The 17,383-nt window shown below is 32.9% G+C and overlaps 3 protein-coding genes across 5 annotated transcripts in view; 2 read left to right on the top strand and 1 right to left on the bottom strand.

The window, feature by feature from the left end:
* Positions 1 to 2,522, top strand: part of LOC111501898 (uncharacterized) — a 56,337-nt gene extending 53,815 nt beyond the window's left edge. For both annotated transcript variants that reach the window (XM_074184479.1, XM_074184478.1), the window contains exon 23: positions 506 to 2,522. In XM_074184479.1, coding sequence (XP_074040580.1) covers positions 506 to 828 — 323 coding nt within the window. In that variant the 3' untranslated portion in view covers positions 829 to 2,522. The remainder of the gene's footprint in view (positions 1 to 505) is intronic.
* A 2,895-nt stretch (positions 2,523 to 5,417) lies between these two features.
* Positions 5,418 to 13,324, top strand: LOC111501900 (probable ATP-dependent RNA helicase DDX23). Of its 2 annotated transcripts, XM_023155824.2 has the most exons (9): positions 5,418 to 5,558; positions 5,630 to 6,133; positions 8,006 to 8,268; positions 8,881 to 9,142; positions 9,210 to 9,603; positions 9,660 to 9,875; positions 10,177 to 10,400; positions 10,480 to 10,734; positions 12,906 to 13,324. In XM_023155824.2, exons 2-9 carry the CDS (start codon positions 5,632 to 5,634, stop codon positions 13,121 to 13,123), a joined length of 2,334 nt encoding a protein of 777 aa, XP_023011592.2. In that variant the 5' UTR covers positions 5,418 to 5,558; positions 5,630 to 5,631; the 3' UTR covers positions 13,124 to 13,324. The 2 variants fall into 2 exon arrangements, with proteins under 2 accessions (XP_023011592.2, XP_023011593.2); XM_023155825.2 differs by lacking the exon at positions 5,418 to 5,558 and having other exon boundaries at positions 5,565 to 6,133.
* Positions 13,325 to 15,258: 1,934 nt separating this feature from the next.
* Positions 15,259 to 15,839, bottom strand: SmD2 (Small ribonucleoprotein particle protein SmD2). Its single transcript, XM_023155826.2, has one exon. It carries the CDS (start codon positions 15,698 to 15,700, stop codon positions 15,347 to 15,349), a length of 354 nt encoding a protein of 117 aa, XP_023011594.1. The 5' UTR covers positions 15,701 to 15,839; the 3' UTR covers positions 15,259 to 15,346.
* Between the last annotated feature and the right edge of the window lie 1,544 nt (positions 15,840 to 17,383).

Genomic DNA, 17,383 nt, shown 5'->3' with positions numbered 1-17,383 from the left:
TAAAATCTTTCAATAAATCACTATCTTCAACCATACAGTCGGGTTTGTTTTTTCTTTGATCACTTATATTCCATTACATCTCTTGCATTTCATCTATCATTCTTCGCTATTCACCATTCAATAAATATCTGCATCTATCTACTGTTTTTTCACCAAACTTTCTTTAGTTTAAGTTAATGTAGTTTTATATTTATATTCAGAAGTTATTATCTACATTGTAAGATAATTGTAATTTTTAAAGAGGGGTCTTTCTGTGTACTGAATAATAAATAAATTAATAGTTTATTTGGCTACATTATATTCAGTTGCACATTTATAGAATGTCACAAAATGAATTCATAAGTATTGGCGAATATAAAAATAAATAAAAAAGGGTAACACATTTAAAACAGTCCTCATATTGAAATAGATCATTAGGATTTCATTGATAATAAAATCCTTCTTATGACAATCACGCTTATTCTGATTGATTATATTTTTATGAATCATGTTCTTAATTTCTCAGGAGTGTACAGTTTAAGATGGGAGACGCTCGGCCAATGTCTTTACACGATTAGCTTCGAGCAAAACGCCGTTTCGGTTTCGCTGTCCCCCCTCAGCAGACACCTAGTCGTCGGTCTTGCAGCTCGCGTTGTACCCAGCGAACGTTGGATCATGGCTAGGGTGTTCAAAATCGATCAGAAGGAAGAACCGGGCGACCGTTTGCCGGTTGTCAGAGAGCTGGAACAAAACCATGACAGTAGGATAAACTGTATCCGTTGGCTACCTACATCTGGCCAAGGCCTCATCTATGGCACCAATATCGGGCAGTTGGTAGTATTGTCATAGACGGTAGCTCGTTAGAGGGAAGTTTTGTTTTGGTAGGACTGGTGGATGATTTTTTCCCGGCTATTAAAAATAAAACTGGTATTACGTGTGAGGAATGAAATAGTGGCTTACAATTGTTGTTTTAGCCCTACAATTTCTTCATTATTGTTGTGGGAAGTGCTTTTTTCTTTGTTTTTATAAAGTATAAAGTTCTGAAATAATTCAATGGCACCAACCAGTGGAGACATAATATTTTGAATTATTTGACAGATTGATGTTAACTAGTTCCAATGCATATAAGGTTTTATATTCTGTCGATGGCAATTTGGTGGGGGGCCATATGTCACCATGATTTGAAATTGATGGTCTAGTCAGAAAGTAACCAATTAATAACAAAAAATTTTGACAGCAGTTACCCGAAAAATCCATTATAATATTTACTTTAGATTGCTATACATAAGAAAGTAATATGTCCAAAAGACTGAAAAAGGAGTTATTTGATATGAAAAGTGTTTCTCTTTCGGCTACAAATAACGGATTTTTTCACTAACGATACTTTCACAATAAACATTTTGATAGAATTTTTATTGAGTAATTAATGAATGTTTTCGTCTTTTTAACATTTTCTTTGTTTTTCTTAAGTGTTACACAATCAATTGCCGCAATGGTCCCCTCTTACAATGGTGTACAAATGACATTTACTCTTATAACAGAAATTATGATAGCCAATAAAGAAATATAAAATCAGGCCACTGCTTCAATCCTGCCTATATTCGTTGTAATTTAGAAAGGCAATATTTTGATATTTATATTTTATATTGAAAAAAAATCAATTATCCCACCAAAGAATGATCGGTTTTGTTTTTAAAGCTGACTTCATCACTTCAATTTTGAGCTATTTCTAGTCTTCACCTGTAAACCCAGTTTTTCTCACTGTTTCCTGTCTCAGGTTTTTATTGCTTACTATGGCATGACTTGATGTAGAGAAAAGTATTTTTACAATTTTACCTATATTTTCCGCTTTTCATTCTGAATTGAATTTTGAACTCGCTAGTTCATTGGAAGTGAATTTTTTCGACTTTAAGAAATAATTTTTAATGAGAGTAACTTATATATCATATATCGCTATTAATTACTTTAAATATTATTATTTATGTTTAATCCAAATTATTTTTTTAGCGGGGTGTGCCTTCTGAAGTTGTTTGGCCACATTTTGATATTTATTCAGTTACGCTTTCAGAGGATATGCCCTGTTCTTAGTGATATTCTTCCGTGATATATATTTTATTGATTTGATGTGACCTACAGTGAATTGTTGGATTAATTATTGCAAGTGTCAAATGGTTGATGTTTGCTTAAAAAAGAAATCCTGGTTTCTTAGTCAGCTGACAATTACTTGATTTTGTTGATTTATTACAGTAAATCGGATAATGGAGGAAGTGTTTATTTTAATTAAGGCTAAAATGCAATATATAAGTTTTTACTTTGTGATTGTTGATTTTTGGAGTAGTGATTTTTTATGTTTGGCTGAGATTGTGCTAATGTTTATACACATTTTCAGTTGTATTTTCTTTTAGGCTTATATATTGAATTGAATTTGTATATATTAAATGAACGATTACAGTTGATATTTGAACCTCTCGTTTGACAAAGTATGTTTTCATTAGTCTTTGGAATATAACCTTAATTGATTAATAAAAAGGTTTGTATAGGAACTGGCTTTTTTTCAAATATGCACAAAACTCATTTTGACCTTGATATGATTTTTCATAATACTATCGCCACTGACTGCCCTCCAACAAAATACAACAATGAATATAGTTATTGAGATTGAACATTATAAAAAGTTTAGTCGTGTCTATAGACACGCCTGAAGAAGCTATTGTATAGTGAAACACGTGTTGATTTTTGTAAAACTGTTTATTGAAAATCTCACAAAGTGTTTCTTGAATACATTATGGATTTACATCAAGTATCGGCGGATTCCGTCATATAGCTTCTTTAGACTAGTTCAATCTTGTTTCTTTTTTTACTGGTCAACTCACCGTTGTAATTAGAATTCAATAGCATTGTTTATTTCTTCACCAGCTTTTAAGGGCAAGATTTTGAAATCAACTGCTCGTACATTGATTTACATCGAACCATTCATAAATTCATCGGTTACTCCATCGAATTGTAGACAAAACCAGTTGTACATCAGATTCGTCCAGAAAAAGAAACATCATTTTAAATACTATAACTTTGTGATAATAGGAGCTTACAGTTCAAATATAATTTCAACCTAATCCTAGATTAATGTTATTTGTTTTTTGTCATTTCTATAATATTATGTGACACAGGGATATATTATTTTTAATAAACATTCCACAGTATAATTCATACAGATATCTATCACATGAAAAACATTGTTGCTAATAATGTTTTGTACATATGTATAAATAAATAAAAACTAATATATCACAACACCTACACCTTACAACTTGATCTTCACAAACTTTATTTAAAAAAAAATCACGACATGTTTCGCTGATACAGTAGCTTTTTCGTAGTGAAACATACTAAAAGTTCATTCTTCACTCTTATATTTATAAACCCCACGTAATCACAATTGATATTACCCAATCAGGTACTTACTCGATTATAATTATAATAAATTTCTGACAATTATAATGAAATTGGAATTCAATTTAACTTAGGACAACTCTAAATAATCCATATCGTCTAAAACTTTCCTCATCAGAATGTTCTTCGGCTTCTTATAATTGCGATGAAGATGTATCGGTGTTTAAACCGATTCACTTTTTGTTTTGTAAAAACTCTACGCAAGAAATGAGATTTCCCCAACTTTGTTCACATGTGGATAAATGGAACAACAATAGTTTCCAAATGTAAACATTGCTATGGGTGTGGCGCCTATGTAAATAAAATGCTGAAGTACGTTTGATCTCTTTATTTTATGAAGAATCAAGACTGCCGTAGATCGAGTGCTTACATCAAAACATTCTAAGTTGGGAGGGATTCAAGTGATTACACCATGGTATTTCTATGCATCTTAATTGTGATACATTAATTTGTGTATCTCTCAATTCAGTTGTCAATTTATTAAAGAAAACCTCAATTCCAGGCAATGTGTGCATTATAATCATTGTTACTATCAAAAGCACTGAACAAATTTCATCTATCATTTTCTTAAAACATTTTACAGTCCGTTTATTTATTCATCTGTTATCACAGTCCACCGATGAATTTAATGTTGATTTTTAAAATTTGCGCGTTATCACAATACATCGGTGACGTCATATCCATCCAATAAATTTTCAAAATTTGTCCTAACCGATAAATTTGGTGAATTCCTATTGGCTGTCAATTGTCCGATACGACACAGCATAGGTAATCTATGCTGTGGCTACGAGTACTTGTGTTCGCAGTTCGACCTATTTGTCCTTCTTCGACAAAAATCAGCTAAAAAGGTAAAGGAGCTGGGCTCCAACCTGAAAGGAATGAAGACGCTTGGTCGACAATTCAAAATAGTTGTACAGCTGATTTTTCAGAGTAGACTCGTGCAAAACTTTCTAAGTCTCATCTGTGAGATTGCTTTTGAGTGTTCAAAGACCTCATTAATTATTTCGACGAAATTTCTAGGTTGATGATAATCAGCCTTAAAATTGTCATCTGTCAAACTTCGTGTTTACTGTTCTGTGCAGACTGTGAAGGTCAATACTAGGAAAATAAGTGCTTATATATCGAAACCACAGAAAGAACTATGAAGAAAACAAGCTTCTATGATTTTCCTCAGGGCGAAGACATAGCTGTAGAGTGAAAAAAAAAATACAGAGAACTAAAATCCAGCAGAAAGTGTTGACTTGAGAAGACCGAGGCCTTAAAAAATGTGATCGACTTAATGTTCCAAAAATAACCACTTATCATCAACCGCTACTAACTTGAATTACTGCCGCTGTTACCTGAGTAATGAATGTATCATTGTTTATTAGGTATGCTCGATTTTAAAAATCTGAAGCCGAGGGAGCAGATGCAGATTCGATACTACGTAGTCACAGTGGCAACACAGCGAAATATATTTAACGAACGCTCGATTCTATCTGAATAGCAATAACATTTGTGGTATCATCTGGCATCATAAAACCTCTAATATACCATTGATGAAGTATTTTTCTGCAATAGAATTGTAATTTATAATTTTCTTTTTTAAATGCAGCGTAAAGAAGAACTCAATAAGATTGAGTCATGAATTTCTTTCGGAAGACAGTGATGTGCTGACAAACAAGAGTACAAAATTTCACCAAAAGTTAATATTTATCTGTAACTCAAAGGTTTACTGGAGTTTTCATTTGTTTTTCATTGATAATTGTCCAAATAAACCAGTTTTAACCTATAAAGTTTGTTGTTTACATGGTTTAAATTAGTTAGTTAGTGATAACCGGAACTGTTCAACGCTAAAAAAAATTCCTATCAGAATCATTGAAATGTTTATTTTAATTACTTAACAATTACCCGTTCAAATATTTCAAATTCGTCAATTGCCACTGTGAATTCAACAAAATTATTGGTTAGTATTTTGACTTTGTGTTAAAAAAATCTAAACGCTTTTTCAGTGGTACCACAATAGTGGTGATTTCACCAAACTGACCAAATCATATTTCTGGTTACTCTTGGAACATCTCGAAAAACCTAGAAATGTACATAAAGTTTGGTTAAGACAAAAGAAATGTTTTTTTTCATTCAGTAAATTCGTAAGTACATGCATACAATTGTACATTTAGTTTTTGTTCGTCAAAGAAATAACATCGAATTCTAATTTTAGATATGGCCGGTGATAAGAAACGAAGATCCCGTAGCAGGGAACGGGATAAAGACAGAAGTAAACGTAAGAAATCTCGATCTAGAAGTAAAGAACGCCAGGACCGGCATAAAAGACATCGTTCCCGGTCTAGAGAAAGAGACAAGTACGAAGCCCATTCCAGCAAATACGACAAACCAGAAAAGACCGAAAGAGATAAACATCCTCGAAACGATAGGGAAAAATATGATGAGAAAGACAAGAAACTCAAAGATACAAAGAAGGAGGTAACAGAAGAGGCCGAAGATGTCAAAGTGGACAACAAAGATGTCAACTGCAAACAGGAAGTTGCTAAGAAAGAACCTTTGTCGTTGGAAGAGCTGCTTGCAAAGAAGAAAGCAGAAGAAGCTGCGAAGAGTAAGCCAGTGTTTTTAACGAAAGAACAGCGGGCTGCTGAGGCTCTTAAACGTCGCCAGGAAGAAGTAGAGCGACAGAGAAAACAGCAAGAGGAGGAAAGGAAAATTATAGGTAAATATTCATTTCAACTTATCATCTTGATTCTTGTAGGTCTATAAATGGAAAACTTATGAAACAAAAGCGTTATGAATGAACAGTTTCAAATCTATGTAATATAAAGATAGAAACAAGAGACTGAAAAACACATAAAATTCAGATAAACTGTAATAGGTCTTTTCCCCTCAGTAGTTTGTTTTATTTCTGGATATGTAGCTTTTCCCTTTGATTTGACTACTGTTGAGGATAAAATAGTCGTAACTAGATTGGTTGTGGGGAGAGGGAGTTTCAGATTATTTTCACGAGAGCTATAGCAGATGATGTTCATTTGATAATCTACGCTATTATTTTTCAATAACAATAACGATCTTTATTTCAGTAGAATACAATCTAATGTATACATTAATAATACATTGTTCAAATATATCAATAAATACTCATCAAAAAGTAGAAATTCATCTACTACTTTAATTTCTAATTATCTGTCTTCGGAAAAACAATAACTGGAGTCTGTTATTCACTGATAACCATTCTAAAGTATATAGGCATTGTCAAAATGCTGGTTGATCTATAACATTGTAATATTATTCTCATAACACGATTGTGTAATTTCTGTGGTGATGAGAGTTTGGTCAAATCAAATGAGTAGAGTAAGCTACCACAATAATCGAAATTTGGCTTGATAATTGTGTTGTATACAGTTATTTCAGAATATGTTGATGAGAATGGAGATGTTCTAGAAAAGAAATAATTTTTTGGAGATTGTTTTACTCATATAGAAGAAATGTCATTGAATGATAAGAATTTATCCATCATAAAAAAGTACTTGAATTTGTTATAGAACTCATTTCTATTTTCATCTTTTAAGAGATTGAATTGATATATATTGATACTTTTATGTTTATAATGTATAGTTATTATCATTGTCTCAGTTATAGTTGTATTATGTTTAATTCTATTAGAGTTGAAATAAGTACCAATTGGTGATAGTAAAACATTCAGTTTATCAGCGCATTGAAGGTTATTTATTGCCTAAAACTGATTAGTAGACTGGCATCTGCCGAAAAGGTTTAGAATATCACAGTCATGCAAATAAATCGAAAATAAATCATGATCTATTTATTATCAGTCAGTTAGTCTCTAATTTTTTGGAGATACAACCTTTCAGAAGTTGATACTATTACCCACCCACCCATTTCAAATGCTTTCAAAAAATAAAACACTTTCACATCAATGAAATATTTCTTTTTAGAATCATGCTTTAATTGATAGTGTCCTAATTGCTAATATGAGTATTTGTTGGCAAAATCAGAAAAAAATGAAAGTCTAGTATTGAAAAACATGTTTGTGAAATTTCGGAAATTTTACATAACTTTGTCTTAGAAGAATGTACCTGTTTGTTCATTTCCGCAAATAAATGCAATTTGTCAGTTCGGTCTACTTTTACTTAAAATACTACATCAATTATGGAAGTCAAATTTTTAATGACATTAAGGATGTTATTTCAACTATACTTAACCCAAGTACCAAGTACATTGTGTGTGTACAATAAGTACATACAGTGGCTTTATAGATTATTAATAATTTGACCACATCACATTCATTTCTAGTTTATTTTTGTTATATTGCTAAAGAACCAACGAAAAAGTCCCTTGTGAAAGTGTAATTTGGATTTATAAATACTGATGATCTATTTACTGGAAATGGATATAATTTTGTAGAATTTAAATAATTTGCTTGGAAAATAGAGGAAGTACCTAGTGACGAAAAGCTATTTTGGAGAGAAAATATAATTTTACAAGTTTTTGTTACCAGAAGTAAACCAAAAAACCAATTTTTGACTTCAGCTTCAAGATTCTGTTTAAACAAATATTCACCAAATTGTAGAGTCAATGCAAGTTAGTCGAGTGGAGGAAATGAAGAAAGATGATAGAGAATATAGAAGGCCTCGAGATAGAGATAGGGAAGAAGAAAAACAGAAAGATAAGGACAAGGAAAAGGAGCAGGACGCTATCAAAGAGAGGTATTTGGGGCTTGTGAAGAAGAAGCGTAGAGTAAGGAGGCTCAATGACAGGAAGTTTGTTTTCGATTGGGATGCTGGGGAGGACACTTCGCTGGATTATAATAACTTGTATAAAGAAAAACATCAGGTAGGTTTGCATCATAAAATTTTTTTCTGGTCTTAATGTTATTCCATTCATATGCAATTTCACCGTTCATATTTCACCCATCATTCGTTTTTGGCATTATTTAAATGATTTTTGTGTTGACTGAGGAGTTCAATAATGATCTTATTTGTCTCAGTTTAAAAATCATTTCAGAACAATAGTTTAAGAAACTATACAATAGCTTCCTCAAGCATAAACTTGTATAGCGAAACACGTGTCACGGTTTTTGTAAAACCCTTTTATAATGAAAATCATACAATAAACTGTGTTGATTAGTTTTTTAATATGGATTTTCATCAATTATCGGCTAGTTCTATTCAAATAATACTTTGAGAGCCTCTTTTATGTTTTCTCTTACAAATTGTATGAGCTAATAAGCAATAACATTATATTTTTATTTTTTACTCCAGGAGTGACTTTTTCAAAAAGGCTTTCATAAGGAAACACATATTGGCAAGAGCAACATAATTTCATTATATTCCACAATAAGGCCACTTACTATTGAACGTTGAAGAGTATATTTTTTCATTAGTGAATATCATGGAATTTCTATTTTCTAGGCGAATATACTCTTCAATACTCTTGGGTTTGTAGGTACAATTTTATGGTAGAGGTAATCTAGCTGGAATCGATATAAAAGCCCAGAAGAGGGATCAAAGTAAGTTCTATGGAGAATTGCTGGAGAAACGAAGGACAGAAGCAGAGAAAGCACAAGAAAAAGTGAGATTGAAAAAAGTGAGGAGACGTGAAGAGAAGCAACTTTGGGATGACAGACACTGGACAGAGAAAGAATTGACAGAGATGACGGAGAGAGATTGGAGAATATTCAGGGAGGACTATAATATTACAATAAAAGGTATTCGCTTCATTTATTGTATATACTGAGTTTTGAATTTGTACTCCGTGCTCTCTACATTTTTCAGGTGGTAAAATTCCGGAACCAATTCGTAACTGGAAAGAATCTGGCATACAGAAGGAACTTCTTGAGATTGTGGAAAAAGTTGGCTACAAAGAACCCACCCCCATTCAAAGGCAAGCCATACCCATTGGCATGCAAAATCGTGACATCATTGGTGTGGCAGAAACGGGTTCCGGTAAAACTCTGGCCTTTCTGTTTCCTCTATTGTCTTGGATTCAGAGTTTGCCTAAAATCGAAAGAAACGAAGATGCTGATCAGGGTCCTTATGCTATTATTCTGGCACCCACACGTGAATTGGCCCAACAGATTGAAGAAGAGACTGTTAAATTTGGGCAGCCTCTGGGGATTAGGACCGTGGTAGTTGTAGGAGGTCTCAGTAGAGAGGAACAGGGATTCAGGTATGTATTAGAATATGTTTATTTTGATGAGAAATGTCATGCAAAACAATTTTCAGGCTTCGTATGGGATGCGAAATTGTCATTGCTACACCTGGTCGTCTCATAGACGTGTTAGAAAATCGATATCTTGTGTTGAATCAGTGCACGTATATTGTACTTGATGAAGCTGATAGAATGATCGATTTGGGATTCGAGCCAGATGTGCAGAAGATTTTAGAGTATATGCCTGTATCAAACCTAAAGCCAGACTCAGAAGAAGCAGAGGATAGCAAGTAAGTGTCATTGTTTCTATTATCAACTTCTTGGGTAGATAGAATATATTTCAAATTTTCCAGATGATAATAATGTGCCACGTTCAAGTTGAGAAATTTCTTATAATATATCCGAACATTGTGAAATTTTATATTCAGATGACATCATATTAGAGGTCTACATAGATTTCATATTTTTGAATATATCTTACAGTTTTCTTTTTATTCAAGATCTGTCAGGAAGGTTTGATGAAAATATTAACAAAAAACCTATTTTGAATGTCATTTGTTTTCCTAATACTCGTTCTTCTCATTACTTCAGAATCCTTTTGGCCAACTATAACAGCAAGAAGAAATACAGACAAACAGTGATGTTTACCGCTACTATGCCCCCGGCCGTGGAAAGACTTGCCAGATCATATCTCCGGCGACCTGCAGTTGTCTACATCGGTTCTATCGGTAAACCAGTAGAAAGGGTGGAACAGATAGTCCACATTATGGGAGAAAATGACAAGAGACGCAAGCTCATGGAATATCTATCAAGAGGTTTGTTCTGAGAGAACTATTGGGTTTTATTCAATTGAACTTTGAGTATTTTCAAAAACATTTCTTTTGTAATCTTTAGGTGTGGATCCACCTGTTATCATTTTCGTCAATCAGAAGAAAGGAGCTGACGTGTTGGCAAAAGGTCTGGAGAAGCTGGGTTACAATGCTTGTACTTTGCATGGTGGCAAAGGGCAAGAGCAACGAGAATATGCTCTAGCGAGTCTAAAAGGTGGAACAAAGGATATCCTGGTAGCTACAGACGTAGCCGGAAGAGGTATCGATATTAAAGATGTGACGATGGTTATCAACTATGACATGGCTAAGACAATCGAGGGTAAGTTGATAAATGGGAGTTTCAGATGGATAGTTAGAACAAGGGGTTTGTTAGGTAACGAAGGTTATATCTCAAAGTCTCAGCAATGACGACATTCAATCTATAACATTCTTCCTCTCAGTTATCGCATATTCCACTGGTGATGTCTGCAGCAATAGCAGACGAAACGTTTGGTAGTTCAGGTTCCATTCAACCACAGCCTTCCAGCTCAAATTTTGTTTGACGTCGACAACGGTTTACTGAGAGTTTGAAATATAACCTTTGTCCTCACAGTAAACCCATTCACTATTGATAATGTCTGTCGCAGTAGCAGACAAAACAATTCGAGAGCAGATTTTGTTCTTGTTGAAATATATTTTGATTTGCTTTGCTTGCTTGACTCCTTGCAATTATTAACTATCGAATAGGTTTATCAACAAATTTTTGAATAATATATTTACTATTGAATCAAAGTCAATAGTGAGAACTAATGTAAATTCAAGAATAGAAAAATGTCAATGTGGGGGTCTCATAGGGCTCGGTTTTGGGTTCGGTATCTTCTTAATTTATGTTAATTATATGATCAATACGTTGGGTAGATTTATTTCATTTACTGATGACACAACTGTACTGATATGAAAAAAGTATTCAACTGATGTGTTTCAAATCGTCTTTCCTTTAATACTAAAAAAAACAATGATTTTCAAGTGTACTTTGCAAAGTTTCACAATCAATTCAGAAATAATAGAAAACAAAAACTGTACAAAGTTATTAGTATTACATATTGGGAACAAAATCAAATCTGATGGATATTTATTCAACAAGTCTGAAAAAAGTTGTCTTCGGATTACTGTGAGTTGAAATGATATCAATAGAATTAGTTTGTTTTTTACCGCTTTTAAATAAATAAAAGTGGTAAAAACATAGAAATTTTCATTTCTCTTTTCATCATGATCTCCTACCACGTAGTAACGGCTACATCCATCAATTTATTCAGTAGAATTAGAGTTAGCCACTACCATTCTTTATGTGAAACACACTTGAGGCATGGAATTACTTTTTGGGTATGTTGCAGAAGCTATATATTCACCAGCATTTTATCATTTCAAAAATGTGCTGTGAGATATATGTGTAAAGTATTATTATTATTATTATTGTTATTATCATTATTATTATTAATAAATATGAGTCCCCTAAACCGCTATTTAAATTCCATAAAATATTAACTGCAGATCATTATATATCTTAGAAACAATATTAATTATAAGCATATGAACAACATATAATAGACAAGTCTAAAACTCTACAAAATAGAATTCCTTTGTTGAATTTCAAAAGGCGGCAAAGAAATTTTTGGTAGAAAGGCTTATTCACAATCTTGGAGAATAGTTTGAGGATTCCTCAAGGTAAACTAATTAAATAATACCAAACATTTGTAACGAAATTGAAACAGTAAAATCTCACAAATTCTAAAGAAAGATCTCTAGAGGTTGAGAGCTGTGCTTGAAAGTGAAATTGTATATCAATATTCTTTATTATATTATGTTGTGTAGTTTTCCTGTGAATGTATATACATATTTATTGCATTAAGAGTGTTTGGGATATTATTTGCATATGAAAAAATATTTTTTTGTAATTCAATATTCACAATCAAAAAAGTTGTTTTTGACATATTTTCAGTTTGGTTTCTATCTGAAAGAAACTTTCCTGCATATGCTCGTGAAGTTTTAATTGGTATTTTTTCCTTCCTTTCGTTGCAAATTTCCTTCTTTCAAAGTAAAATTGATCTCTTAGAAATACCTCCTTCTCAATAATTGAAATTTTTGAGGCTGGGATCAAAATAAAGTCGTGTGGATGACTTGTATGAACTGTCATTGTGATGGAGCAGATTTTTCCCTTCCATTTCGGTGCTTCCATTTGTCAGATGACATGAGTAATGTTCTACAGTTTCGGCTTCAAATACGTGTAAATTCATTTTATTTAAATGTAAGTTCCTTCACATGGATTTGCGGATTAGTCATTTGAAACATATTTGGTTACCATTAGTTGACTAAATACATATAACATTGCTTAGCGAAGTTACTTTGATTGAGTCATAAAGAATTTACAATTATTTATATTTTATCATCTTCAAACAATATCTCTATTTGAAAATATAAGTACTTTTTACAATGTTCTGAATTGTCTTTCAGATTACACTCATCGTATTGGTAGGACTGGACGTGCTGGTAAGACTGGTATTGCAGTCAGCTTCTGCACACAGGATGACTCCCCTCTGTTCTACGATCTGAAACAGATGCTGTTGTCTTCCCCAGTTTCAACTTGTCCTCCAGAATTGATGAACCACTCCGAATGCCAAGTCAAACCTAATGCTCCAAAACGGAGGAGAGATGAGATGATATTTGCTTAGGGGAGAGCAAGGATATTGTTTAATATCATGTTATATCTAAATGATTTTAGTAGTTAATGAAAAATATTTGAGGTAAAATTCACACACAATGTAATAATAATAATATTATATGTAATAGTTTTGATATTTCAAGTAAATAATATACCATTTAATTATTTGTGTTAGATAACAATACTTGAATAAAATTTCATCTTTACAAAAGAGAGCGTACATCTCTCCACTAACTAATGATTGCGGTAAAATTGGTGATACTTTTGAATCATAGTATTCGTGCCATATACTGCTGTATGGTGGTCTACAGTATGCCATTTCAATAAGCACTATTAGTCATTCTATTGTGATTTATCACTGAATATTTATAACTAATGGTCATTTTTGCATTATTACTCATGTGCAAACCTTCCAGTGGAAAGTCTCTCTGAAAATCTCTTTGAATCCATTACTAAAATTCGTGAAAGTTATGGACTGATAGAAAATGTATGTATTTTTGGTGTTTACATTTTAAACACTCCCGTTTTTTCGTCACCATTCAGTGTTTTGATTGACTGTTTTGAAATTTTGAGGAATGTGGAATCATAATTTCTCTTGAAACTGGTGAGTATAAAATATGGCATAGAAGAAAGTGAATTGAGGGTGTTTAATGGGTTCGGTGGAAGTAATTGTTACAATAATGTAAAGCTAAAAAATTAAAAGTAAACACTGTGTTAGGAATCACATGTTAAAAGGCAAGACCTCGTTAGTCGCAAAAGTTTCAAATTTTGAGAGTTGTCGTTCGTAGGGGGGCGACAGCTGTTTGAAGAAATAACAGATTTTTTTAAACAGACAGATAGTTCATCTGTACCGTTGAGGTAATGGACAGACACTATGTCCATTTTAAAACAAAATGGCATTATTATATCGACCACTAATCAGTGATATACAAGAACAATAATGACAAACCTTTTGCTTTTGATTACAATTAGTAAGCAAGAGTTCAGCCCATACACAAAGTAGAAATTAAAATTTATAAAAATATTGAATGCCACATAAAAAAGAATAGAGTAAATGTAAAAACATATTTGCCAATATTCAACGTGGTAACAGCATGTTACATATCATCTTATATGGTTCTTCTTGAATCTTCTTGGAATCTATTAAAAACATTTTTCCCATATTAGAACAAAAATACTTTCTCTCAAAGCACGCTTCGCAATTAATCAGTACCTGAGTTAGTAATATGATCGTTTGGTGTGGGAAAATTGTCTTCACAGTTATCCTGTAAAATGTGATATGGTGCTCTATACTTCCAAGTTACTTATAAATAAAAAATTGAATTATTCATCTGAAAGATTCTTTAAAAAGGGTATAACTAAGAAATTGAAATTCCAATATAACTGTATTATTAAAATATTTTAAATTTATCTGAACTTTAGAGCAGGAAAATTTCAAATTGAAATGGATTTTTGAAACATTGTTTTATTTAAATTCAACAGTGTCCTATTGATTTTTTTTAACTATAAATAGATTAGGTGAGAGGATCCCGGTAGATTTTTCCTGACACTTTTCTTGCAGTCCACCTATTGTGTTTGTTTGACAAAACCTAAAGTGATGTCAATGACAGGTTCTGGTCAGATGAAGCTACTCACAGCATCCTTCATTTCAAGTAAGCAGCCTCATTATTTTCCAGGCCAGTGTGGCCAGGAACACAGGCCAGAGACAATTTATCAAGTCATCCTAATGAGGAAGTTTTTTGTAAGTTAGATAATATTTTTGATGATGTTTATTGAGAGCCAAGTGATGCTAGAGCTGGTTGGCTATTCAGGTCGCTTTTCATCAATGTCTTCACACAAATCAATGGCACAGACTTCTGCCTGAAGTAAGGACACATAGGTTGATATTTATCATCTGGGTCTGCAACTGAATACAGCTGCACCAGAACTTAAAGGTGTTTTTTACTTATCAGTGGATCAGCTCCTAGTATTTCATCTTCCCACATGATCCCATCCTCTCTACTCAAGATTAGAACTGCATAAGGCAGATCATAGTTAACTGTATATGACTTTCATTGTCATATCCAGTCTGCTAAGCTTCACTTAAGCCTTTTGTATTGTTGAAATTGTCCTTCAGAGTTGGAGAATTTGAAATTAAAATTGATACTATGGAAACATTGCTTTATTCAAAGTCTTCACTATAAGTAACTTACAAAATTAAATTATTCCTAGAATATTTCACAGGAGGTACATATCAGTTCGCCGTAGCAAGTGGGTTCCTCACCACTATAATAACTGCATCGCCCCTCAAGAACATTTTAGAAATGAATCGATCCTTGTTCACTGGTTTTGCCTTCTTTCTGCCTTTACCTGGTCGGGGTAATTCTGTCCACATTTCCTTCACGTTTTCCAACACCATATTGCAGTGACGATCAAACGCTTTCACTCGGCCTAACAATTTCTTGTTATTTCTGCAATTAATTAGTACCTGAGTATTGTTTTTCACCGACTGGGTTAGAACTGAAAGTGGCCCAGTGTTGAATTCCTCCTCTTCGCGAGCCTGGAGCTCCTCCGAAGACATCTCTGATTTTGGTTTTGCTAGAGCCATGTTCAATGGTATTTAAAAATCGCTGAGTATATTTGACTTAATTTATTTTAGGAATTATCTCTAATTCTTACAAATTTATAGGTTAGCAACTCAAAGCGTCGGGTTCTTCCGTTCTTCTTCTTATTTTAGGGTTTTTCTTTGAAAGAAGATTCGATTAATCGGGAAAAAAATCCAATGACACAGGTCAGTAGTGCTCTCGTTCCACAAATCATAAGACGAGTTCTTAAGTTCAACGATGAGTCTACCCATTGATCCGATATTCATCTATTGGTCCATTCGAAACATTGGTGCGTTTGTGTTGGTTGAAACAATGTAGTATTTACTACAATTTAGTATTTGTGGTATTCTTCGATCAGAAAATCAGAGAGTATTCATCAGGATTACTACATGAATATTACCGGAGTTTTTTTCCAACATCAAATCATTATTTTCAACACCTCAACACGTGTTTCGATCACCAAGTGATCATCTTCAAGAGGAAGATAAAACTAGTTTTATCTTCTTCAAAAGTAAAATAAAACTAGTTTTATCTTCCTCTTGAAGATGATCTCTTGGTGATCGAAACACGTGTCGAAGTGTTGAAAATAACGATTTGGTGTTGGGAAAAAACTCCAGTAATATTCATTACTACACCAAAGGTTCCAAACAGTACATCATAAGGATTACTACAGTGTAATAACCCTGCTATTCATTACACATAGAATCAGTGTTGCCAACTTTCTACTGCTGATTCCAGTACTGATATTATAAATAATAGTGTCTTGCAGTCTTTAGATGAATTGCAAGCAAAACTTCGAGCCATCTATTATCGATATAATCGATAATAGATGGCTCTAGATCCAGATCACAACTTCATTCTCAGTCATAAATTTTAAATTATGACTTTCCACGAATCAAATAGGAATATCGATCTTGCAGGAGCGCTAAACAGCAGGTTGAGAACAACTCAAGGTAAAGAACTTTTAGCTACTACACACAGTAAAATTACAGTAATGTAATACTGTGGTAACAATGAGAGGATTATAGTATGTCAGGGCTTTCAACCTCGGGTGGAGCATATGAGTGTATTTAATAATTATAATTCGTAATCTATTTTCCATGTGAAAGTGTTTTAAAAATTTTCCATTAACATACTCTAACGTGAGGACATTTTTGCTGATGTGTCGACATTATTTTATCCCATTTAATTAATTCAAATCAATTTGTTAATAGGTTTGTAGATCAAATTTAGGACCTTCGAAAGTGGTTATCAATTTCTTCAAAAACATTGAAGACATCTTAGTATATATTATACTTTCTAGAAGGACACCTTTTCATCTGTGTTGATATCAGACTACGATACAGTTCGAAGAAAAATCTTCAAAATTGTTTATTGTTGAATGAAATATTGTTTTCTTTCGAAAAAGTGTGATACATTTCAGATCTGATTCCAAATTTCTAAAATTTACCACAGATGGCGCCGCTTTCTTTCCCCATCTAATATCTCAGTAAAGGAGTATAAAATATACTTTATTTATTTTCGGTCATCGAAGAAACTAAGTAGGAGGGGTGATATTGTCTATTTTCGTCAATATTTAAAAGATACTATTTTATATTGTTACTAAAGTCTTCTCTAAGATTTTTCAACATCCAAGATAGTTTGTCTTATGAGTGATTGCTTAAATATCCCTCCCACCTTCCCAT

This window comes from Leptinotarsa decemlineata, unplaced genomic scaffold (assembly GCF_025532065.1).
Source record: "Leptinotarsa decemlineata unplaced genomic scaffold, Ldec_3_MD MMD2_tig00026354_RagTag_RagTag, whole genome shotgun sequence".
NCBI classification, from domain to species: domain Eukaryota; kingdom Metazoa; phylum Arthropoda; class Insecta; order Coleoptera; family Chrysomelidae; genus Leptinotarsa; species Leptinotarsa decemlineata.
Note: the sequence above shows the minus strand (reverse complement) of the source record. Positions and strands in the feature narration are given on the sequence as shown.

What these genes read in the sequence shown, in the direction of transcription:
- LOC111501900 (XM_023155824.2), top strand. Translation starts at nt 5,632, where the DNA reads ATGGCCGGTGATAAGAAACGAAGATCCCGTAGCAGGGAACGGGATAAA. An exon ending in GGAGGAAAGGAAAATTATAG is followed by an intron (nt 6,134 to 8,005) that starts GTAAATATTCAT and finishes ACCAAATTGTAG; the next exon opens with AGTCAATGCAAGTTAGTCGA. An exon ending in TGTATAAAGAAAAACATCAG is followed by an intron (nt 8,269 to 8,880) that starts GTAGGTTTGCAT and finishes TTGGGTTTGTAG; the next exon opens with GTACAATTTTATGGTAGAGG.
- SmD2 (XM_023155826.2), bottom strand. Translation starts at nt 15,700, where the DNA reads ATGGCTCTAGCAAAACCAAAATCAGAGATGTCTTCGGAGGAGCTCCAG.